At 40.3% G+C, this 25,759-nt stretch overlaps 1 protein-coding gene across 5 annotated transcripts in view; it reads left to right on the forward strand.

Annotated features, from left to right (window-relative positions):
• Positions 1-25,759, forward strand: part of bbs9 (Bardet-Biedl syndrome 9) — a 505,659-nt gene that overhangs the window by 44,480 nt on the left and 435,420 nt on the right. For 4 of the 5 annotated variants that reach the window (XR_005943329.1, XM_041190083.1, XM_041190082.1 and 1 more), the window contains exons 10-15: positions 2,691-2,872; positions 7,027-7,103; positions 7,760-7,810; positions 12,460-12,562; positions 13,194-13,298; positions 25,055-25,069. Coding sequence is in view for 4 of the 5 variants with exons in the window: in XM_041190083.1 (XP_041046017.1) it covers positions 2,691-2,872; positions 7,027-7,103; positions 7,760-7,810; positions 12,460-12,562; positions 13,194-13,298; positions 25,055-25,069 (533 nt within the window). In the remaining variant the exon portion in view is untranslated. The remainder of the gene's footprint in view (positions 1-2,690; positions 2,873-7,026; positions 7,104-7,759; positions 7,811-12,459; positions 12,563-13,193; positions 13,299-25,054; positions 25,070-25,759) is intronic. The other variant, XM_041190080.1, reaches the window with a different exon arrangement.

Genomic DNA, 25,759 nt, shown 5'->3' on the forward strand with positions numbered 1-25,759 from the left:
GATGAACTTGTTGGCATTGGTCTATAATTTGCCTCTTACCGGATTGATCTGGTGTCCATGACCTATCCTCACAAAGTTGTACTGAGTTAACTGAAGTTAATAAAATATATAGGGAGAGAGGAAAGCATTGGAGAATACAATTCTTAAGGTGAAGAAAGCCAGGATTAGAGAGCATGGTAAGGGCATGATCTGATATAATTCCAAGCCTTTATGGCAGTGAAGATGTGACTCTGAAAATCTGCTCAAAGTCCAAGAGAACACTTAACATTCCACAGCAGCACATTTAACTTGAATAAACAGCTGGGAATATTTATGCAGTTAGGAGAAAAAACATGGCAATGTTGGTCGGAGCCAAAGAGGACGAAATAAAGCAACAGCTGTGCTTGATGGACTAAATGGTCTCCTCTTGCCCAAAAGTAACCTTGGAGTTGATAGCGGTTGACATGTAGGGTTAGGTGAAACTGCGGAAGAACGATACTTGGTCAACAGTGTTGAAAACGACAGATGCTGAGAAAAAGATTGGTCAGTGATTTTCAAAAAAGCAACCGGTGACTGACCAAGAAGGTCTCGGTGCTGAGAACCCCAGATTTTGAGGAGTTCACACAAGGGGGTGGTGTTACGGCACAGCCGATGGTAAATGCTGAGCTGCTCAAATCCCAGAGGGAAACTTGAAACAACTGCCCCAACTGTTTTGCAATTTGTATTTTTATTTTGAGATGTATGCCTTGTATTCAATAGTCCACCAAGTCTTAGAGGTTTTTTTTTTACATAACTAAATTAAACATTTATTAATAAAAGAAATAACTTTAAGCACTTAGGTCTACAAATTACTACCATGGTAACTCCTAGCTCCCCTAATTAACCTGACTCCCAGTTACACCCCCATTAAGGCAACAATAAAAACAAAATAGATTTTAACAGACCCAGGCAAAGCACATGATACCCTGGACAGGGATACTAACAGTGAATTTTGTTAGCTTCCTATAGGCAGCAGCTTGGTACATAGAGGCTGGAGGCTTTTCACATTTGTTAGATCTTTGAATTCCTTCTCCTTACACACAACCTCATCTCCTTTATACATGTTTCTCCCTTTTTAATGTAAATCCCATTGTTCCAGTATGTCTTTGGAATTTACCTTTCTAATAATAAAAAACTTTCATAGTACCAATTTTATCAGTAAGCTTTGGGAAAAATGCACACACTGTTTGGCTTCTCCTGGCTAAGTATAACATTTCACCATCTCTTTTTTGAAATTCAACTACTCTGGTTTATCTAAAAATGCAAATTTTCCTTTACACTTCACATTCTAAAACTTCAGCCATGTTTATTTGTTTAGCGTTTCAAACCTAGCTTGTCTTCTGATACATCAGCGCCTTCAAAGTATCAGTCTTTAATTCAATTAACGCACATGCACATACGTGCATGCACACACACCCCATCCCCAAAACCTTATGAAAAATATATTTTCATGACAGGTGGTGATAGTAGCGAGTATGTAGATTGGGAGTAACAAAGACTTGGAATTTCTCCTGAGCTGTTCCTGCTTTGTTGCTGTAACTTTGCTGGACACAAAGCAGAAAACTCAATTATGTGAGTATACAGGAACAGTGTGAGGAAGTTCCATGCTAGTATCTTCAGGATCTCGAAGAGAAAATCGGGGATATGGTTGCAATTAGAATAGAGTGGACGGGTTGAGGTTTACCTGCTTAAGAAAGGATATGTTGACAACAAACTTGAATTGGTTCTCCTAGAGGATAGGGAGGAGTTGACATTGGCAGCTGGAGTAGTGCATAAAAGGGAAGACAGTAGTCAGGAGTTGGGCTGAAAGCTTGAGGAGCTTGTGGTGGGTAAGGAAGTGAGTTTGAATGCTGGGGCAGAGGTGGACAAGCAATGCCATATGTAGGGGGTGAAGTCTGACTTGGAAGGAAGGAGGATAGGGGAAGAATAAGGGGGAACGGGGCAGAGATTCGAAGATCCTGACTAAACTGGTACAAAGCTTTTGGCCACATATATCTGTCATTTCATTCATCCAGGGAACAGTGCTTGAAGCTTGCTTTTGACTTCGAAATTCCTTAATGGTGTTTGCCTGCCTTCTGTCAAGTTGAGGTTGGATGACTTAGGTACTAGTCAACTAACTCTGTCGTGTTAACAATGCAACGTGGCAATACAACATTCATTTACCCCACTGAGGAAGATGATGTAATAGTTCTTGCTGATGTTGGATTTTTGTAACGTTTCCATTCAACTTATTTTTCAGCTGTACCCGCTGTGCAAAGTTTCCATTCAATCTTCCAGGGGAAACAACTTGATTGATTTATTGGTGGACCAGACTTTGGAAGGCCATTACTAAACTGTGCTGGGAACCAGCATTCTCCCCAATTCTGGATCCTGCTTGCAGGGTTGGAAAGTTTAGAACAATTGGGCTCAAACCTAAAATAATTTAATAATTTTCTTTAAAAAAAAAAAATTCTGTTCTTCAGTGCCTAGGTCCTGGTCCTTGAAGTTCAGCTTGCACATGTACAGTATTATCCCTTGCATGTGTGTCTCAGTTCTGAACAACAGTGCAGTGATACTGACAACGCTGCAAAGATGGGAACAAATACAAAGTATTTTTTTTAAAGCAGATCAGGTATGGTTTCTGTATAAGGTGGAATTAAACCTGTAAATGTTTTACTCTTTTTCCTGTGCAGGGATTTGAGGGGAGTAGTGGTGACTTTAAGTGACAGTGGCCATTTGCAGTGTTCATACTTGGGCACTGATCCTTCCTTCTTCCAAGCCCCAAAGGTGGAGTCCAGAGAACTGGATTATGATGAATTGGACACAGAAATGAAAGAACTTCACAAGGTCATCAGGGAAGCTACAAAAACACAAGGTACGCAAACGATCAAAAGTGATGAGATGATCAGCCTGAAAAATGTTCCTTTGTTTCATGCGTGTGATATGTAATCTGCTAAGTAGCATATTGTTCTGAAAGCTTCATGCTCTGCACAGCATTGAGACTCGTTGATTATAGTGGTTCACAGATAATAGTTAACAGTCATATTTTACAGTAGTAATGACATCCACTGGTAGTACTCCTCTGAAACTGATAGTTACTTCGAATCTGCATGCGTACAGTTAAACACAGAAATCCAGGAGCTGCTGCCAGTAATTCTGCATGTTGCCATAGGATGCATTGTTGAAGTCCCTACAGACTGCAATCAAAAATCACTGAACTGATAGGAATAATCACAGAACTTGCTCTTTACACTAGTTTCACTATTTAATCCTTGAAAAAGTTGCACATTACTGAATGAGGTATAGCTGAATTTTTAATAACATACAAAGTTCACAACTACTGCTGAAAAACCTCTCGGACCCAGAAAAAACTAATTTCGTATTTGAATGTCAATTTTTTTACCCCATGATTAATTTTTGCACTTTTAATTTTTCATTAAATGTTTATATTTTAGCTTCTACCTTAATCCCACAGATATGTCTCAATCTATATTTCAGTCTTCCTAAAATGATATTAAAAAGTGAAGGTTAAATCTTGCAGGAACATGGGGATCGAACAGGGGAGTAGGATTGCCTGGTTTGCTCTGTGGAGAGCCACCATAGACTCAATAGCCTCCTCCTCTGCTGTTAGTGACTCTGATTCTATGGGCAGGTTTTTCCAGTCGGCGAGCGGGGGCTGGGCCTGCTCTCCGATGCAGACGATGATAAGGGGATACGTCGGGTGTGCATCCCAACGTCACCCCATGTCATTTAGATTGTCAGTTAGGTGGGTGCGTAGCCAATTTGGCTGCGTGCCCGCCGAACTGTCAAAGGCCTATTAGGGCCATTAACAAACCAATTAATGTGACCGATGGACCTGCCCGTCCAACCTTAAGATTGGCGGGCAGGCCAGGAGCTCAGGCAGGCCTCGGAAAAAGCATGAAACCTCACCCATAGGTGGGTTGAGGTTTCATGAGGGTCTTTAAATTTTTCCGAAAGGTTTCAATAAAAGTTATGGACAGGTCCCAACTCGTATGACAGTGTCACATGAGGGCACGTGGCAGGGAAATTTTTCAAACCTCTTTATTTCAAGTTTTACATCGGAGACGATCTCCCTGAGCCAGCAATTTGCCTCGAAAATTTGTGTTCTCTTTCGTGCGCATATGCGAAAGTGCACGCTCCAGGCTGAGGGAATCCCCCCCGCCCCCCCCCCCCAACCAGGGGTGCCGATCGGAGGCCTGTCCACTGGCACCCAACACCACCACCACCACCACCACCACCCCCCGCCCAAGCCAAACAGTTGGAAAATGTCGGCCTCTGACTCTAATCAGTGTTTGTAACTTCCTGGTTTGCTATTTGTGAGAATACTTCCATGTGATTGGCTGCTTACCCTGCTTGATGGCTTCACTGTAGGGGTCCATAGACTTGGTGTCAGATTCAGATTAAGGGGAATTTTACCCTACATAGTTAGGATGTTCTTAGTGGGTACCATTCTTCAAGGACAGAGGCTAGCAATGTTGCCTTGCTACTGCCCTCAAAGTCCAGATTGACCATTTAAAAATTACTTCACCGCAAGGTTTCTCCTTACTTTAACAGCAAACAGAACCTAGGATTGGATATGTAAAATGTCAAGCCACTTTCTCTAAGTATAAGATGTATTTTATCTTAAAAATTGAAATACATTAACAAAATAATACATCTTTACAGATTTTGAAATTAGTTGCATTTTAGCCAAAAAAAATTTTTGGTGTGTGAAATTTGAAGTAAAAACAGAATACTGAATGCTGGAAACACTTGCCAGGTCAGTCAAGTCATGTCTGACAAGAAGAGATAGGTTAACATTTCAGCTCTGGAACTTTCATCACGGCTGCAAGACATTGCAGCATTTCAAAAGGGGAAGAGGTAAAAAGTTACACACTTGTGCACACAGGATGAGCAACACAATGATCAGTAGAGTGCTTGCGGAAAGCAAGAGAAGTGATATGAAAAATAGACCCCCTTTACTTTGAAATTGTGGAATAAAGTATTTTCTTTGTTTACTCTGCTGAAGGGTTTCACCCAATACACAAACCTGTCTTCCACTTTCAGATGTTGACTGACATGCTTCACATTTTTAACATTTTCATTTTGTCTTTTATCTAATTTATAATAGTGTCAATTTGTATCCCTTCAACCCAATAAAAATGCATCTTTTATTAATACTAATTGTATGAGTTTCCATTGAAATATGTGGATACAGTAGGTTGTTGGCTTCACTCTCATTTGATCAGAATCCTGTTTGGTGCCTACTCACTGTTCCATCCATTTATTATGTTTTGGTTATACATTTTAATGGTAACAGAGATGAGAGATGTTAGTTTGCTAGGAATTGAAATACTTTTCATTTTGGAAAAGAGCATCCCCTGGTGTAATATTTTTCCATTTCTCACACCAGCCATCCTGTGCATTTGCTGTGGGAAAATGCCAGATAGTATATGTGATATGTGCTTGTAAAGTGATATTCATCAAATCAGTTTTGATTTAGTTTTGAACCCAGGTTCCAGAGGTAAAGAGGCAGTACATATCCTTCTACACCACTCAATTGTCCCTTCTCCTAATCATCATCTTATATCATTCATAGTATACCCTTAACTGAAAATCTAGTGCCCTCAAATTGCAATACTTTCATATGAGGATTCTTGCAGTGACATTACAACACTGCAATATTTGTACTTGATTATAATTCACCAGCATTGAAAGAGCTTCTTATTTACAGTCGCTCGGTAGTACAAACTTGAATATTGCTGAAAAAGAGATTTTTGTCGCAGCTTTTCATCTTGCATTCATCAGGACAGTTTGCAAGAATACAAATCCAAGGGAGATAACAGATTTATACTGTATGAGAAGAGAGTGCTGATTGGTTGGCAAGTGGACTCTGATTGGTAGAGGCATTGCCATGAAGAATGTACCAGTTGATGGTGACTAATGGTTAATTGCCAAGCATTGATTGAAGTTTAATGTAAATGTAAATCAGGCAGCTTGACCCTGATTGGTCAAGGCATTGCTCTGAGGAATGAATCAGCAAATGGTTGTCACTTATTTTGTTCAGCAAAACTCAAATTCCTTATTTAGTAGGAAAAACAGAAAACTCAGGAAATACTTTGTGGGTCTGGCAGCATCTGTGAAGAGAGAAACAGTTAATGTTTCAGGTTGATAATCTTTCTTAAGAACTGAAACATTAGCCCTGTTTTTCTCTCCACAATGCTGCTGGATTTCCTACATTTGCAGTAGATCGCTTTTTATCCTTATTTAGTAGTTCTGAATTGAAATACAATGGTATTAGGAGGCTTACCCAAGTTCAGACAAAAGTAAAACAAGAAATTGATCTGTTTAATAACCATCAGCATAATGCTCTGAAAAGTCAGCCTACATCTATGGAAAACAGCTGATAACACTAATCATGATACTGTTGCTGATTTACCAATGGTAGGAAATGTTCAACATTTCTACAGGAGCTGAGAATGGTGGCTAAATGGAAATTAAAGGGAGGAAATAGGAAAAGGAACAAAACTGAAGAAATAATCAATATTGAGACAGTTGATTGAAACAACACACACATTTTTGGCAAATGGCCATAACTTTCATAAACCCTCTGCTCCAACTACCTAAATCCTGGAATTTAACACTTATTAAATGATAGCTTGAAATATTCTAATTTGTCAAGTTAAAACTTTTAATTCATACTTTTTTAAGAGCAATAACTAAAACAGCATTGGGGGCAGGAGTGTGGGTGATGGGGGGCAGGGGTGGTGCAGGTCGTGCGGGTTAGGAGTATTCTGTTGTTAGTTTCAGGTATGCAGTGCTTCAACTTCCCCATTTTAGACAGCGATGATCATCCCAATCCCATAATTTTTGGCTCAATGTTACCTTATGGCCCTCATTAGGCCTTTGATGTACGATTGATGATGGAAGATTAGTTTGTATTTCAAACCTGGCAATGTTATTAAAAGATGTAATGTATTGAAGATAATTACATAGTTTCTGTTGAAATATTGTCCCCTTTTCTTTCAGATATTTTGCCGAAGGCTGAAAACGATGATGATTTGAAAGTGACTGTTATCGTCTCCCCAAGCCTGGATGCAGTTTCTGTATGTGAGGCCAAATAAGATTTAAGGCATTTTTTGTTTCACTTTTTGGAAACCAACTGGCAATGTAATCCGAGGGGGAGAAAAAGTAAAATAGTAACTGAATGGTCAACAACAATTTCCCATGGATGATATGAAGTGCTTTGTGCTTCAGTTTCTATGATAAACAATAGAAATAGTAGTTCAGGCAGGAAAGAAAGACTGAAATTCTTTACCACTTGATAAGAGGGTAAATATATCCTGCCTATCTAATTGCACATTCAATGGCCATACCTTGAGAGTAATATTAAAAATTAAGCAACAAAAAAGCCTAAGCTGGCTTTGAAATTTATAGTCATATAAAGGACTTTTGTTTGTAGTAGAAAGATGTAATATCACTGTGACAGATTATCGTTTAACAAGCAACCCAGGAAGAGGGATGAGGATCTGCCATGTAATGCACCAAGAGTTTGTAAAATCAGATAACGTATGGAATGAACCTTTAATTTGAGGGGTGCTTTGATGGAAAATTAGAAACTGTAAAAGTATTAAATGGATGGGATGAATGGTGTTTTATAGTGAGTTTACTGTTATCGCTCATTAAAATGCTGGTACTGAAAGCTGTCAAGCATCTAAATTAATTTGCACTTAATGATGAAAGCTATTTCTCTTTTTTACAGCAAGCAGCTGATAACACAGTAGATGTGACACTTCCTTCCACCTCACTGAAGGTATGCAGCATTTTCATTCTCATCGTGGGATGCATTATCAATATCAGTTGGAGAGCTAGTATAGCATGAGAAAAATACAAAGGAGGAATAAAAATTGTCACCTTCCTGTCAAAGCTCATTCCAAAAGTATTGAGTGTGCATTCACTGTGTCAATGCGAAGAGAAATTCTGAAGTCAGGATCCAACCTATGCATTGTTCTAGCCAGCAGTCATGCATACCAGTTTGCCTCAGCGTCGATTTCTCTCTACTGGTAGGGACCTGGGTAAGCTTGCTTTGATGGTTGAGAAAAAGATGTTCTGCTCTGGAATTGAAGACTCATAAGAAAAAAATCTAAATCCCATCCCCATCCCAGAATATAATAGGATGCTTTGTCTTTCAGCAACAGCACTTCTAGTGCAATGAAATGCTCCAAGGCACTTCACAGCAGCATTATGAAGCAAAATTTGATAGAGTCACATAAGGCAGATGGCCAAAAGCTTGGTTAAATGGGTGGGTTTTAAGTAGCATCTTAAAGGAGGAAAGAAAAATAGAGAAGCAGAAAGATAGAGAGTGAATCTCAGAGCTTGGGGCTTAGGCTTCATAGGATTAACCACTGTTTTTCAGGTTGGAAAGACGTAACTAGTGGAGTGCCACAAGGATCAGTCCTAGGGCCTTAATTATTTACTAACTATATTAATGACTTGGAGGAGGGGGCAGAGTGTAATGTATCCAAATTTGCTGATGATATAAAAATAGGTGGGAGGGCGTGTTGTGATGAGGACATGTTGTGATGAGGACAGAAGGAATCTGTAAGGAGATATAGACGGGTTGAGTGAGTGGATAAAACCTTGGCAGATGGAGTTTAATGTAGGAAGGTGTGAGGTCATGCCCTTTGGTAGGAAGAATCAAAAAGCAGACTATTATTTAAATGGAGAGAGATTCCAAAAAAGTGCAGCACAGAGGGATCTGAGTGTCCTTGTGCATGAAACACAAAGTTAGCATGCAGGTGCAGCAAGTAATTGAGAAGACAAATGGAATTTTAACCTGTATTGCTAGGGGGTTGGAGTTTATAATTAGGGATGTCTTGTTACAACAGTACAGTGTTGGTGAGGCTGCACCTGGAGTACTGTGTACAGTTTTGGCCCCGTATTTAAGAAGGGATATTCTGGCATTTGAGGCAGTTCAAAAGAGATTCATTAGACTGATTCCTGAGATGAAGGGGTTGACTTATCAAGAACGGCTAAACAGGTTAGACCTTTATGCGTTAGAGTTTTGAAGAATGAAAGGTGATCTTACTGAAATGTAGAAGATTCTGAGGGGGCTTGACAGGATAGATGTTGAGAAGATGTTTCCACTAGTGGGGGAATCTCAAACTAGGGCACCTGGTTACAGAATAAGGGGGCACTCATTTAAAACTGAGATGCGAAGGAATTTCTTCTGAGGGTAGTGAATGCCTGGAATTCTCTACCCCAAAGAGTTGTGGAGGCTAGATCACTGAAAGTATTTAAAGAGGGTTTAGATAGATTTTTGAAATATCAGGGAGTTGAGGGCTATGAGGAGCTGGCATGAAAGAGGAGTTGAGGCCTCGGGCAGATCAGCCGTGATTTTATTGAATGACGGGGCAGGCTTGAGGGGCCGAAAGGCCTGCTCCTCCTATTTCTTATGTTCTTATGTTCTTAGCAGTTAAAATCAGGGAGGATCAAGAAACCAGAATTAGGTGAATGCAAATATTTTGGGAGGTTGTGGGGCTGGAGGAGATTACAAAGACAGGGAGGGATGAGACATGAAGGGATTAGAAAAGGAGGTGTTGCTTGAGCAGGAGCCAGTGAGCATAGAGATAAAAACAAAAAAACTGCCGATGCTGGAAATCCAAAACAAAAACAGAATTACCTGGAAAAACTCAGCAGGTCTGGCAGCATCGGTGGAGAAGAAAAGAGTTGACGTTTCGAGTCCTCGTGACCCTTCGACAGTTCTGTCATGAGGACTCGAAACGTCAATTCTTTTCTTCTCCGCCGATGCTGCCAGACCTGCTGAGTTTTTCCAGGTAATTCTGTTTTTGTTTTGCCAGTGAGCCTAGGACTGGTGAGTGAACAGGGTTTGGTGCGAATATGGACACAGGCAGAAGATTATTGGATGACATCAGGTTTAAATAGGGTAAAACATGGGAGGCTGGCCAGGAGCATATTAGAATGGTCAGCTCTGGAGATAACAAAAGAAGGATGAGGGTTTTAGCAGCAGATGAGCTGGGGCAAGGGCAGAGTCAGGCAATGTTGTGGAGGTGGAAATAGGCGATCTTTGAATATGGAGGTAAGTGGCTGGAAGCTCATCCTCAGTCAGATATGACATCAAGGTTGCGAGCAGCCTAGTTCAGCCTCAGACAGTTGCCACGAAGAGGGTTGGAGCCTAGCTAGGGAACAAAGTTTGTGATGGGGGCTAAAGACACTGGTTTTCCTTATTCTTTTTACAGGATGTAGATGTCACTGACTTGGCCAGCATTTTGTTGCCTATCCCTAATTGCCATTGAGAAAGTGGTGATAAGCCACTTCCTTGAACTGCTGCAGTCCATATGGTGTATGTGCACCCACAGTGCTGTAAGGGAGTTCTAGGATTTTGATCCAGCGGCAATGAAAGAACAGTTAGGATGGTGTGTGGCTTGTTGGGGAACTTGCAGCTGGTGGTGTTCCCATGCATCTGCTACCCTTGTCTTTCTAGATGGTAGAGGTCGCAGGTTTGGAAGGTGCTGCAGTGCAACTTGTATATGATACACACTGCTGCTACTGTGCAGTGGTGGTGAAAGTGGTCAATGCTTAAGGTGGTGGATGGAATGCCAATTAAGCAGACTGCTTTGGCCTGGGTGACGTTGAGTGTCTTGAGTGTTCTGTTGTTGGAGCCGCATTCATCCAGGGAGCATTCTACCACACTCCTGACTTGCGATTTGAGAATGGTGGACAGGCTTTGATGAGTTACTTGCCTCAGCATTACCAACCTCTGACCTGCTCTTGTAGCCAAGTATTTATATGGCTGGTCCAGTCCAGCTTCTGGTCAATGGTAACCCCAAGGATGTTGACACAGGGGATTCAGCAATGATATTGCCATTGAATGTCAAGGGGTGATAGTTAGATAATCATCATCTTTAGCCCCTGAATTCTGTGCCATGTGCCACTCTGAGAATCTTGCTTTTCTGCTTTGGGCAGCTTATTTCATAATATTTTGAGTGACGCCTGAAGCACCTGTGAGCTGTTCCCTGGGCATTCCTGGGGTTCATTCTCCTACCATTGCTTCTCCAATCATGTCCTCTGCTATGGCATCCGGATCTGCTAAGAGTACTTTCATCCTCATTCCTTCTGTCTGTAACTCATCCTTTACACTGGCACCTGTGCCCAGTACCTGGATAATCTCAATTGAGATTGAGTCCTACGTCCTTTTTGATACCACAGGGAATGTCCCATTTATGCCATCAAGGCTACCGGAAATGATTACTTCCCCAGGAATTTTTTCAAGGCAGTAGACTTTTTTTGCTCTAAAAAAGAATCTCTTTCCAAGAACCAAACCCCAGTTAAGACTAGGAGCCTGTCCATATGCAACACTTTAGCAAAATACAGCAATTAAATGTGAGTACTGAATGATGAATCTCCAAATTTAATTTCTGCAATCTTTTATATATTCTGTTAAAGACCATGATATATTCCGCAATGGAATGATTATCTGCCTTTCAAAATCTATCAGTCATACCATGTCTCGTAATCATTAAATAGATAATTTTTCTAGTAAATTTAATCAAATCTTCCTCAGCAGCCAACTGACAGGCATCCAGCTCAGAAAATACTTCTGATTTTACTTTTGTTCAGAAGAGGCAATGCCAAGGCCTTACCTTGTTTCCTCTTTGGTAGGGACATAACCTCTATATCTAATATCCACTTCATTCTTTCACTGTCATAAGGCCCAGACTCTGAGAATATCCATGGGCAATCATACCCTGATGATTTACCCTTGCTTTCAGCTATTCTTCGCAAGAAGCTACGCAGATTGACCTTTTGACTTTTAAAAAAAAATTAGTTTTCAACCTTCACCTTTAACCAACAATTCTCTGTCAGCATATTAAACTTCTGACAGCCAGTTGGTGAAGGAGGAGACCAGAAGACAAATTTTACTCAGTTTAAATTTATTTACAAAGTGAAATGTTACAAATGTATAGCTCCTTACCCTACACACCGACCCATTATTAATGTGTCTCTTTATAAGTGCTTAAATAATGAATGTCCTCCACCTGTTTATCCTTAATTATATAATTAACAGGGAGGGGTCACTGCCATTCAGCCCAACAGGTCTGTGCTGGTTCTTATGCTCCATATGAACCTTCACCCATTTTACCTACACTCAATCTATTAGCATATCATTCTGTTTCCTTCTCCCTCATGGACCTATTGAGGTACTTCCACATATCAAGCTCCCTCCCAACATTCATTCAGGCCTTAGCTTGGTTATATTTCCATGGTGCAAATTTAACCATTCAGGCCAAAACAAACTGAAACTCTGATCTTGGTCTATGCTCTTTGTAATGTGTAAGAAGATCATATGCATGTTACTTTACGTGGACATTAACCTTTTTATAGCAAATAGTCAAAATAACCTGAAAAGATAGCTTCAGTTCTATTTATTTTTAAAACTAGGTCACAATTTGGAGCCGACTTTCTGTTCAGGATGTGAAACTATCTGTATGTGTGCAGTCCCCACTTGCAGTAACACAAGACCAACTCAGCTTTGCTGCCATAGGTAAGTGCATTTGCTGAACTGGGCCCATCAGCCCTGAATTACACCCACACTGGAAGCAGCTTATATTGGAAGCTCTCAGCTTTGGTTCTTTGTGATGTTTGTGTATTATGATAAGTACTCGAGATAAATAATTTCAAATACTGGTGTCTTCACAATATTGGGTTGGTGTTTATTTTGGTAAAGGTTTCACTATAACTGAACCTGCTGATTTAAAGTTAATTCCTCAAAGCCTGTATGTTTTTAATAAAGATCATCTTAACTTTGTACAACAAGATGATTCCATTGTTACTTTCCTGTATCTTGCTTTCATATGACTATGTAGTGGGCAATGACTATAACTTCCTGATTGTAAGTGACCTAGAAACCATCTATGGCAGGAAATCTGAGATGATATTTAGGAACTCTTGAAATTTTTGAAGTGTTGGCATTCAAATAGAACATTAAATTAACAAAGTTATACACACTCTCTTTCTTCCACGATTAGTTTGTTCTGGCAAGTATTCAAAATCCAGATTAATATGGATATTGTTTTTAATGACAGCTGTTTTATATATTCTCTGCAGTTTTAGAGAGGAAACGTTTTTTGTGACATATTAAGGAAATAAAGTAATGATGTTGTATACTTTCATAGAACCTGGAACATCGAGAAGCGTAATATTGTCTGTTTTCCTGAAAGAAAACTTCCCACCTGCTGATCTGGGAGGAGATGCTGCAGTTTCCTATAGTACACCAACAGGTACCTATGCCTTCTGTTTGCATTAAGTCAAAGGGGATTTAACCCAATCTAGTAATTGATCTCCTAAATGCCAGTCTTGAACTGCTGATTAACACTGATTCTTTAATGATTGCTTACTTGCAAAGTAAATTTGGATCAGATTGAATTGAGAGCATCTGTAAAGAAATAAATACTAATTATTGTAATCTGTCATACTTGATTTCCTAAAGTGCAGAAATTGTTAAACCATATAAGCTCTACTGAGTTTTTTAAAGATTTACTATAATTTGGAATTTATTAAATGAGTAACAGACCTTTAATCCATGAATCCTAGAGTGAATGAGTAGATTCAGCCTCATTGTTTTCACAGTGAGCTGCTGCACTTGAATCCAAGTACATTCCAAGAGAGATTCTATCCCTGGAGAATCAGACCAGGTTTAGAGAAGCTGAATTAGTATTCTGCAGGGATAGGTTATTTGTCTGCTTTCCATGTTGTCACATCATCTGGATACTTCAATTAGCTGCAGAAGCTCCCCCATGTTAAAAACAGGGAGATTTAAAAGCAGATAATGCCAACAATTGGAGATCATAAAGATCTGATCTGTTCCCTATCTTTATTTGTGCTTAGTGAGTCCTAGTCTAGAAAGAAAATACTGTAGAGCCTATTATATAAGAAAAGGGAACAGGGTCAGTGAGAAGTCTGGACGCAGTGGTGATCTAGTATAAAATAAACGTATCTCTCCTAGCCCAAAAAGAAAATACAGTAAAGTACCTCAACACAAATGGTTGTGCACTTCCAAGAGTGGTTGCTTCACCAGAATGGAGCAAATTTAATTATATTTCTGAGAGAAGCGATACCCACGGGTGCTTTTGCCTTAGCAGGATGCACTGAAAACTGTTCCTGCTTGATGGGGCAGCAAAGCAATTACTTGTCTGTACCTTGCAGGGAGATTATTGCTATTCTTTGTTCTTTCATCTGATAGCTTTCTGAAAAGCAAAGGATCTGGACCATTCCTCACTGTTTATAGTTGGCTTTTCTTTCCTGCTTAAGGGTTGTGAAATTTCTTGAAGTTGATCCTACCCTGCTGCTGTAACCTCTCCAGAAAGCCTGTTTCCTGTGGAAACTTAGTTTTTTTTTTACAATTCATTTGTGGGGAGTGGGCTTCGCTGGCTAGGCTGGCATTTATTGCCCATCCCTAGTTGCCCTTGAGAAGGTGGTGGTGAGCTGCCTTCTTGAACCGCTGCAGTCCATGTGGTGTAGGTACACCCACAGTGCTGTTAGGGAGGGAGTTCCAGGATTTTGACCCAGCAACAGTGAAGGAACGGCGATATATTTCCAAGTCAGGATGGTGAGTGACTTGGAGAGGAAAGTCGATGTGGAAGGAGTGAATGTTTGTGGAAGGGCGCCAATCAAGTGGGCAGCTTTGTCCTAGATGGTGTCAAGCTCCTTGAGTGTTGTTCGAGCTGCACTCATCCAGGCAAGTGGCAATGTTATGACATGGCAGATGATGTCTGCCTGGCGGACCAAATCTACCAGGGAAACTTGATCAAGCTATCACAACGATTTTTATATTAATATTTATTAACGAAAGAAAAGATTTGAAGCACATACATAGAACTACAAATTACTATGATAATTTTAGGAACTCCTAAAATTCCTAATTAACCTGACTCCCAGTTACACCCCCATTAAGGCAACAGTCCAAAAAATAGATTTTAGACTTTAAACAGATCCAGCAAATTAACACAATACCTTGGACTGTGGAATTCAAAATGACTTTTCTCCAGCTTTCATTTTAGTAGACAGCAGGCTTATGCACAAATGTTGGAATCTTCATTAAGGGCTATTTGGCACACTTCTGTTAGATCTCACAGGGTCTTCTCCTGTCACATAACCTCATTCTCCTTTATAACTGTTTTTCTCTCTTTTTAATATGTAAATTCTATTGTTTCATAAGTCTTTGAAACTGTATCTTCCGCATAACATGAAAACTTGCATGTTGTCACTTTATATTGTCAGTAACTCTTGGGCAAAATAAACACATTCCTTAGCCTTGCTTCTCTGGCTATTTATAAACAGACTAAAATTCCTTTGAAATACAAATCTCCCTTCATCTATCAAAAAATGCAAATTCCTTTCACATCTTACATGCTAAGCCAGCATCTATGTTTACTCATTAGCATGTCAAGCACCTAGCTTCTTTTGATGAGTCAAACCTTGCAGCCTACTTGACTCCAAATGTAATTAATCACACACAGACGGACCTAACTACACTTACCCCCCCCCATAAACTTACTTCACAATAAACCAGAAAAATATTATGAAAATTATATATTTCATGAGAGCACGTATTCCATCACACTCCTGACTTATGCCCTGTAGATAGTGGACAGGTTTTGGGGAGTCAGGAGGTGAGTTACTCGCCGCAGGATTTCCTGGCCTCTGACCTGCTCTTTTAGCCACAGTATCCAAATGGTTATATAAGGAAGAATTTTCCCCCTGTTGGGGGGAGGTTGTGCGGGGGTGGGCATGGGAGGGCGCGGACCCTGTGTCATTTTGCGCCTCAGCGAGCGGGCCCCAACCCCGCTCGCTAAGCCAAGGATTCAGCCCTTGGTTTCTGCTGCAATTTCACCAGAGTGGAGCAGCTCTGAGGAAATTCCCAGTCCAGATCCTTACCAGTGTTTTGCTGTAACTAACTGGTAGGAGGTGCTGAAGAGCAGCTTGGATTGGATTGGGATTACTAGGAAGCTGCAGTGGTGATGCATTCTGTCATTTGTAATCAGTTTTGTCTCCCATTTACTCCTGAGCTGCCTTGGTGCCTGTCTAGGAGATAGCTGAGTGGAAGCATTGAATAAGAATAAAAGGCTGTTTTTTTCCTGGAATTTGAAATGCCAATGATAAGACTGGAAGTTTGAAAAGGATACCAGAGTCAACTAAATTACTTCTTAAACACATCCATTTAATATATTAAATTACTTGCTATTTTCCAGACTGTCAGCTTTCCCTTAAAAACCTGTCCAACTGTTCGAAGTTTGTCCTTTACTGCTGGCTTCATTCTGTGTACTTGAGTTTAGACTAGTTTTCTGCAACCTCTGGACTAAATTGGTGAGACTAAATTTTTAATGAAATCTGTTTGATCTTGGGCTGTGGATGATGGATTATCCATCACATTTCTACTCTTTAGCTCTGAAGAAAGGTCAGACAGAGGCTGTCAGACCTTCTGAGTTTTTCCAGCATTTTCTGTTTTTATTTCAGATTTCCAGCATCAGCAATATTTTGCTTTTATCTGAGTGCATTAACTGTTGTTGTGAAGACAAGCAAGGTAGACATTTTGTGTACAGCACAACCCCACAAGAAATGACAAGTTCATTTCTTTGCCAGATGTTATCTAAGGCAGGAACGTTGGCCAGGACACACCTCTCTTGCTTCATATTTATTTACTCACATGAGCACACTCTGATACATACAGGCACGTTGATTCACACATTCAGTCAGGGAATGTGTTTTGTAGGAAGAGAGGGGGAGAGGAGCAAAGTCATGGGCAGTGAGGTGTGTTGGTGGGGCATGCGATATCTCCAGCCACGCTTGGGTTCTGACCCAACTGTTGTTGATTTGAATTATGGAACAATTCATCCTCTGACCCACATGAACGATACCATAGGATCTGCTAATAGGCAAATAATATGTCAACTAAATTACGTGTTCTATGTGATGTATAGAATTTAATAATAAGTTAGCCACGCCAAAGTTAATTCTATAGTTCTGAAGAAGAGTCATATTTGACTCAAAACATTAACTCTGTTTCTCTCTGCACAGTTGCTGCCAGATCTGCTGAGTATTTCTAGCATTTTCTGTTTTTATTTCAGATTTCCAGCATCTGCAGTATTTTGTTTAAACCTTCATCACCACAGAATTATTGACAATGCAGAAGGGATGAACAAATTTGACATAGGTTTCTTTTATTCATTCATGGGATTTGGGTGTCGCTGGCAAAGCCAGCATTTATTGTCCATCCCTAAATGCCCTTGAGAAGGCAGTGATGAGCTGCCATCTTGAACTGCTGCAGTCCACGTGGTGTAGGTACGCCTACAGTGAAGGAATGGTGACATATTTCCAAGTCAGGATGGTGAGTGACTTGGAGGGGAACTTCCAGGTGGCGGTGTTCCCATCTGTCTGCTGCCCTTGTCCTTCTAGATGATAGTGGTCGTGGGTTTAGAAGGTGCTGTCTGAGGACGCTTGGTGAGTTTCTGAAGTGCATCTTGTAGATGGTAGACATTGCTGCTACTGTGTATTGGTGGGGGAGAGAGTGAATGGCACCCCATCCACAAACAATCAAGCAGGCTGCTTTGTCCTGGATGGTGTCAAGCTTCTTGAGTGTTGTGGGAGCTGCACTCATCCAGGCAAGTGGGGAGTATTCCATCGCACTCCTGACTTATGCCTTGTAGATGGTGGACAGGCTTTGGGGAGTCAGGAGGTGAGTTACTCGTCACGCAATTCCTAGCCTCTGACCTGCTCTTGTAGCCACAGTATTTATATGGCTAGTTCAGTTTCTGGTTAATGGTAACCACCAGGATGTTGATAGTGGGGGATTCAGTGATGGTAATGCCATTGGACATCAAGATTCTCTCTTGTTGGAGATGGTCATTGCCTGGCACTTGTGTGGTGTGAATGTTACTTGCCACTTGTCAACCTAAGCCTGGATATTGCCCAGGTCTTGCTGCATTTGGACATGGACTGCTTCAGTATCTGAGGACTCGCGAATGGTGCTGAACATTGTACAATCATCAGTGAACATCCCCACTTCTGACCTTATGATGGAAGGAAGGTCATTGATGAAGCAGCTGAAGATGGTTGGGTCCAGGACACTACCCTGAGGAACCCCTGCAGTGATGTCCTGGAATTGAGATGATTGATCTCCAACAATCACAACCATCTTGCTTTGTGCTAGGTATGGTTCCAACCAGCAGAGAGTTTTCTCCCTGATTCCCATTGCCTCCAACTTTGCTAGGGCTCCTTGATGCCACACTCGGTCAAATGCTGTTTTGATGTCAAGGGCAGTCACTCTCACCTCACCTCTTGAGTTCCGCTCTTTTGTCCATGTTTGAATCAAGGCTGTAATGAGGTCAGGAGTTGAGTGACCCTGGTGGAACCCAAACTGAGCAGATTATTGCTAAGCAAGTGCCACTTGATAGCACTGTTGATGACCCCTTCCATCACTTTACTGATGATGGAGAGTATTAAGAGAAAATTAAAGGTAGGAAAATCCTTTGAAATAAATTAGTTGTACTGAACTTGTAATTGGTCCTGCACTTTGATTAACATTTTGCAAACACGTTTTTAAACATGTCAGTGTCATAATATGATGTTCCTACAGAGGGCAGCAGATACTGGCTGAAGTAAATCAGTCATTGATTTTAAAATTGTAATACTTCTGCATTTTATGAATACTGCAAGATACAGAATTTTTAAAAAGTATTATTTGAAGGGAAGAAAATTTGGACCATAGATTAATTTGACTAATGGATGACCTGGTTGTGTGTGACTTCACTGGTGAAATATTTAGGGTGTTTGATCTACTCTTAATTTGCTCTCTGTACCGCAAATTGTCATTTAGCTTTTAAATTTTTTTATTAATTATCAAACAATATTTCCTTCAATTTCTTGTGTTATGTTCAACATACCTCCTTCAAGCAGTGCCATGAAAAGCCAGTTTATTGGTCGTTGATCTCATTCTACAGTGAGACCACTCATTGCACAGATTGCCTGCCTGGTTGTCTCCATAGCCACTGTGACTGGACTGTGCTTCACAAATATTTCATTGGTTTTCAGACATCCTGAGGATTTGATGAGATTCTCTGTAACTGTAAATCCTTTCAGATCTTCTTTCATTCTCTATTTTGAACATCTGTTTACTGGACAATTGAGTAAAAATAATAATACCCAGTTTGTCACAGAATTGATTCTGCCACTTGTCTTTGACTCTTATTCCCTTGGGTAAAATTGACGATTGTCGAAACTTGGTTGAATCTGACACCATAACTGCAACAGCCCAATGCTTCAATCAAAGGCATGAGAAACAGATCTCCTTTGGGTTGAATTTATTTGTAATTTAGCGGTACTAAAGCTCTTACTGCAACTACACTTCATCCATTTCTCCACTCTGCTAGTTTGGGGCCATTAGGCTGGGCACAATTTCAAAATTTGCAGGTGACACAAAACTTAAGTGTTGTTAACAGTAAGGAAGATAGTAAATAGACTTGAGAATATAGGCTGTTGCACTGGGTAGACACATATCAGAAGAAATTCAATGTACAGAAGTGTGAGGTGACACATTTTGGTGGTAAGAACAAGGAGACACAATACATGCTGAGTGGTGCAATTTTCAAGAGGGTGCAAGAACAGAGAGCCCTGGGGTTGTTTGTGCACAAATCTCTGAAGTTGGCAGAAATGTTAACAGAGCAGTTAATAAAGTATATGGGATGCTGAACTTTATAAATAGATGCATAGAATGCAAAAGCCAGCAGGTTGTGCCAAACCTCGATAAAACACTAGTCTGGCCTGGGGTGGAGTTGTCTAATTCTGAACACCACATTTTAGAAAGGACACGAAGGAACGTAGGAACATAGGACTTAGGAGTAGGCCATTCGACCCTTTGAGCCTGCTCTGCCATTCAATAAGATCATGGCTGATCTGGTTGTGGTCTCACCTCCACTTTCCTGTTTGCCCCCCAAAATCCTCCCTTGTCTATCAAAAATCTATCTAACTCAGCCTTGAATAAATTCAGTGACCCAGCCTCCAGTGATCTCTAAGGAAGAGAATTCCACATACTAACAACCCTCAAAAAAAAAATTCTCCTTATCTCAGTCTTAAAAGGGAGACCTCTTATTCTTAAACTGTGTCCCTTAGTTCTAGTTTCCACCACGAGTGGAAACATCATCTCAGTATCTACCCTGCCAAATACCCTCAGGATCTTATGTTTCAATAAGGTCACCTCTCATTCTTCTAAATTCCAATGGATATAGACCCAATCTGTTCAATCTTTCTTCCTTCATTCCAGGAATGAGTTGAGTGAACCTTCTCTGTACTGCTTCTAACACTTTATCCTTTCTTAAATAAGGAGACCAAAACTGTACACAGTATTCCTGATGCATTCTCACCAATGCTGTGTACAGCGACAGTAACATTTCCCTACTTTTATATTCCATTCCTCTTGCAATAAACACCAACATTCCATTTGCCTTCCGAATCACTGGCTGTACCAGCATACTAACTTTTTGTGATTCATGTACCAGGACACCCAGATCCCCCTGTAGTACTGAGTTCAGCAATCTCTCTCTACTTAAATAGGATACCGATCTTCTATTCTTCATGTCAAAGTGTTCACATTTTCCTTCATACTCCATCTGCCAAATTTTTGCCCACTCAAATCCCCTCTGTATCTCATGTCCTCTTGGCAACTTACTTTCCTACCTATCTTGGTGTTATCAGCAAATTTAGTAACCCTGCGTTCGGTCTCTTCATCCAAATCATTGATGGAGACCGTGGCCCCTGCACTGATACCTGTGGCACTCCACTACTTGCAGCTTACCAACCCAAAAAAGGCTCGAAACATCAACTTTGTTCTTCTCTGCCAAAGCTGCCAGACCTGCTGAGTTTTTCCAGGTATTTCTGTTTTTGTTTTTGTTACCCATTTATCCGTACTCTGTGCTTTCTGTTAGCTAACCAATCCTTTATCCATGTTAATATGTTATCCTTTACACCATGTGGTCTTGTGTAGTAACTTTTGATGTGGCACCTTATCAAATGCCTTTTGAAAATTCAATATAGTGCACCTACAGGTTCCACTTTATCCACCTTGCTTGTTACTTCCTCAAAAAACTCTTAAAAAAAATTAGTTAAACATGACTTCCCTTTCAGAAAGCCATGTTGACTCTACCTGATTACATTATGCTTTTCTAAGTATCCTGCTATAACTACCTTAATAATGGATTTGGCAATGGTATTGAAGAGATTTGCAAGGCTGGTTCCAGGGACAAGAAGTTACAGTTAAGCAGAGAGACTAGAGAAGCTGGGGTTGTTCTGCTTAGAGCAGAGAAGCCTGGAGGAGTTCAAAATCACAAAGGGTTTAAATAACATAAATACAGAAAAACTGTTTCAAACGTCTGAAGGGCGAATAACAAGTGGACACAGATTTAAGGTAATTGGTAAAAGAACCAGAAGCGAAATGAGGAAAAACTTTTCTGCAATGAGTGGTTCAGGATTTTGAATTCAGTGCCTGATAGGGTGGTAGAAAGAGATTCCGTAGTATGCTTCGTTAGGGAATTAGATAAATACGAAGAAAAAAATTGCAGGGACATGGAGAAAGAGGTGAGGAGTGGGACTAGCTGGAAGAGCCGTTGCTGACTCAGTGAGCTGAATCGCCTCCTGTGCTGTTCTATTCTATGATTGTATATTTATTCCAGATGGGCTGGGCAATCCTGGCAATCAGCTCTTTGACCTTTTTGTAGGAATACTGGCACTGTATCATTGAATAAAGTGGTGAGAATTTGTGGCACGATCTGGAAATTGACAAGAGACTAGTTGGAAAAAAATGACACTGAATATTTTGTTCGGGAAGTGATACTGCCCATGGAGGTTTACAAAACTACTCATTGCAGTGTCCCTGGCATTGGTTTTGGAACCCCCACTGTATTGAGGAACCTATAATGACACAGGACTTGAGCTTAATCTAAAAAACAGCAAGTCATAACCAGATAGTAGTGAAAAATCTCCTGACACAATTTGTAGAAAAGCAGGGGAGTGCTCTTGATGCCCTGGCCAACATTTTATTACTTAACCAACGTCACCAAAGCAAACTGGTCTTGCTGTGCACAGTTTCAATCCTGTATTTGCCTATGCAACAACAATTACACTTAAAGAATAATTCATAGGCTGCAAAATGCTTTGGAATGTCCTGAGAACATGAAGGGTCATATGTAAATGCAAATCCATCACCTTATACTGAACTATATTGCTGCATCTGTAGAGGAAGGGTGGGAAGAGGTCCAGCTGAAATAGTACAATGATCTGGTCACTGGAGTTTGACTACATCCATTTGTTCATCAACGTACAAAAAAAACATTCAAACCCTGGAGGTGGTTTAGAGAAGGGTCATGAGGCCAATCCCTTGTATCAGAAGATTAAGTTATGCAGGAAAAACAAGAGGAAAATTGGATTCTTCTGTTTTTGAAAACTCCAGTAAATCTGGAGTTTTACTTCAAATTGATATGTGACAGCAGGACATGATAGTTTGGTTATGAACTAATAGAAGGTGAATTTAATATTGATGTCAGGAGGCTCACCATGGATTGGACGTCTGTGTGGAATCATAGAACAGTACACAGGAAGAGGCCATTCTGCACATTGAGATTGTTCTTTTGAAGAACAATCCAGCTAGTCTCACTACTTTGCTCTTTCCCCCAAACTTGCAATCTTTCGCCTTCAAATATTTATCCAGTTCCCAATTGAAGGCTGCTATTGAATTTGTATTCATCACTCTATCAGGCAGTACATTCCAGATCATCTTAACTTGCTGCCTAAATAAATTTCCCATGTCCCCTCTGGCTCTTTTGCCAATTACTTTATATCTATGCCCTCTGGTTCTCAACCCTTCAGTCATTGAAAACAGTTTATCTTTACTTACTGTAGTTAAACCCTTCACTTTTCTGCTTTAAGGAGAACAACCCCAGCTTCACCAGTTTCTCCACATAAATGTAATCCCTCATTGCTGGGATTATTGATATTTATATCATGCCCTTCATGACCTCAGGATGTCCAAAGTGTTTTACAGCCAACTAAGCACTTTTGAAGTGCAGTCATTGTCATGATGTAAGAGATGTGACGGCCAACCTAAGTACAACAAGCTCCCACAAACAGTAAAAAGACCAGACCACCTCTGGTTTTAATGGTAAAATAAAAGCAAAATACTGAGAATGCTGGAGACCTGAAATAAAAACAAAGTGCTGGAAAAACTCAGCCAGTTTGGTTGTGTCTTTGGAGAGAGAAACAGAGTTAACATGTCTAGTCCAATTTCTTCAGATCTTTTCTCCTCAGATGCTCCAGACCACCTGAACTTTTCCAACACTTCGTTTTTATTTCTGGTTTTAATGATACTGAATCTTTAAATAGTGCTAATATATGTTTTAACATCCACCTGAGAGGGCAGACAAGATGTCGGTCCAAATTCTCATTCAAAAAATGGCACCCATGACAATGCATCTACTCCCTCAACACAGCACTAGAGCATCAGTCTGGGCATATGCTCAAGTCTTTGGAAAAACAAACTTCTAAGTCAGAGGGAAGTGTTACCCATTGAGTCACCACCAACACCATTTGCGGTGTCCAGGACTTGAATGCACAATTTAGGCTGACAGTCCAGTGCAGCACCAAGTGAGTGCTGCACCACTGGAGGTGCCAACCCCTAGATGAAACATCAAACCAAGAGAAAATCTAATAATGGGAATGATTATTCTTGATGGGCCATCATTGAATATACTTAAGGATGAGTTAGACAGATTTTTTTTCTTGGAATCAGGGGATATGGGGAGTGGGCATGGAAGTGAAATTGAAGGCCAAGATCAACCAGGATCAAACTGAATGGCAGAGCAGGTTCAATAGGCAATATTGTCCTCTCCTGCTCCTATACAATCAGGGACCGAAGAATACTGGTACCTTGTACTCTTGAGAATGAAGCTGTTCCATTAATAATTTGTGTCAGTGGTTAGGATTTACATCTTTCAGTGTGGTATAGCATTACTGTGTCATTAGCCTTGTTTATGCTCTGCTCTGAATTGCATGATTCATGAATGCGCAGCTTCCTTCAGCGAGTGTTATTGTGGTTTTTGTGGTTCTTTCTGCAACTGTCAGTGTTCTTCCCAGAGGACTTGGTTTTCTGCAGTGTATTTTTTGCCTTAAAGTGTGACTTGGCTATAAAATAACATAAAACGACGGACATTGAAGGAAGCTAAAGGTTGCAATTCTGGCATCAGACGCTGCTTGATAAGTTGCTTGATCAGTGCAATTGAACTTTGTCATGTAGTTTTCTTCTCTCCCACTATTTGTCTTTTACATGATTGTGGGTTATGAATCCACCTGTAATTGGAGTGAGTACATCGCGTTTTTAAAATTGAGCATTTCACCCATTATTGAGGTAAACCATTGTGATATGCTTTTAGCACAAGAAATCCCAGCATAAAATCGGACTGGCATATTGTTTTTAGTCATTTCATAAACCTCTGCCAGCACTCAGGATGTTCAAATTTAACTTCTTAGCAGAAGATATTTGGCAGTGTTTAACAGACATTGGCAAATTTCCTTCATACAGGTACAAAGACCTTAGTAAAAATATATGAAGCATAACATGAAACAAAATGCTGGAATACTAAGGTATGAGTGGTAACATTAACAAACAACAAGCTGCTGATGCAGAAGTGGAACAAACATTACTAGTATTTAGTATAAATTTGAACCTGAAATGTACAGGTTTTGTTAATGTGACTGTCATCAACATTAATTATTATATTCGAGTATTCTGGAATAATGAGGTTAAATGGGTTAAGTTTCTTTTACCCATCATAACTCATTTTGTGACCCTGTAAAAGGCACAAGGAAGGAATGAGGGAATTGGAGGTGAGAACAGAGAGAGTTGTGGGAAGAGGCTAATTTCTGCTTTAGTCTAGATGAGTTGGCATGTCGCTTATTGTTTTCTGTTTTCCTTTGTGCTTTCTTTGGTAACCAGAGCGAAACCCTGAAGGTAAGATAACACTTTATTTCACTTGTTCTGCGAATTCTGCACGATATTAGTTTTTAGTAACTAACCATAAGTTTTAAATCACTGCAATCTGTTATTGGGTTAAATTTCCACATACCTGAACCTCAGTATTCCCTGATACTCCCTCCTCCCCCGCTAACTTATAGCAACATTTATCTATTGTGGTGAAGGTGTAATTAATGCAAAACTGAAATTGAAGGTAATTCACAAATGGATTTTTGTCTTCCATTCTAGGCAATGTCCTCTCTACATCATTTAGTACTTTGTCAATCTCAACATAGCTGTATCCAATGTGTGGAAAGTATAACTTAATGAACTTGTGAAAACATATCTTAATTTAAACAAAAAATGCATCTTAATATAAAAGCATTTTATTTTTATTCATTAATGCGATGTTGACATCGCTGCCCAGTGCAGCCCCATCCCTAATTGCCCTTGAGAAGGTGATGGTGAGCTGCTGCCTTGACATTGCAGTCTGTGGTGTAGGTACACCCACAGTGCTGTTAGGGAGGGAGTTCCAGGATTTTGACCCAGCGACAGTGAAGGAACGGCGATATATTTCCAAATCAGGATGGTGAGTGGCTTGGAGGGGAACTTCCAGGTGGTGGTGTTCCCATCTATTTGCTGCCCTTGTCCTGCAAGACAGTAGTGGCTATGGGTTTGGAAGGTGCT

This window comes from Carcharodon carcharias, chromosome 6, assembly GCF_017639515.1.
Source record: "Carcharodon carcharias isolate sCarCar2 chromosome 6, sCarCar2.pri, whole genome shotgun sequence".
NCBI classification, from domain to species: Eukaryota; Metazoa; Chordata; class Chondrichthyes; order Lamniformes; family Lamnidae; genus Carcharodon; species Carcharodon carcharias.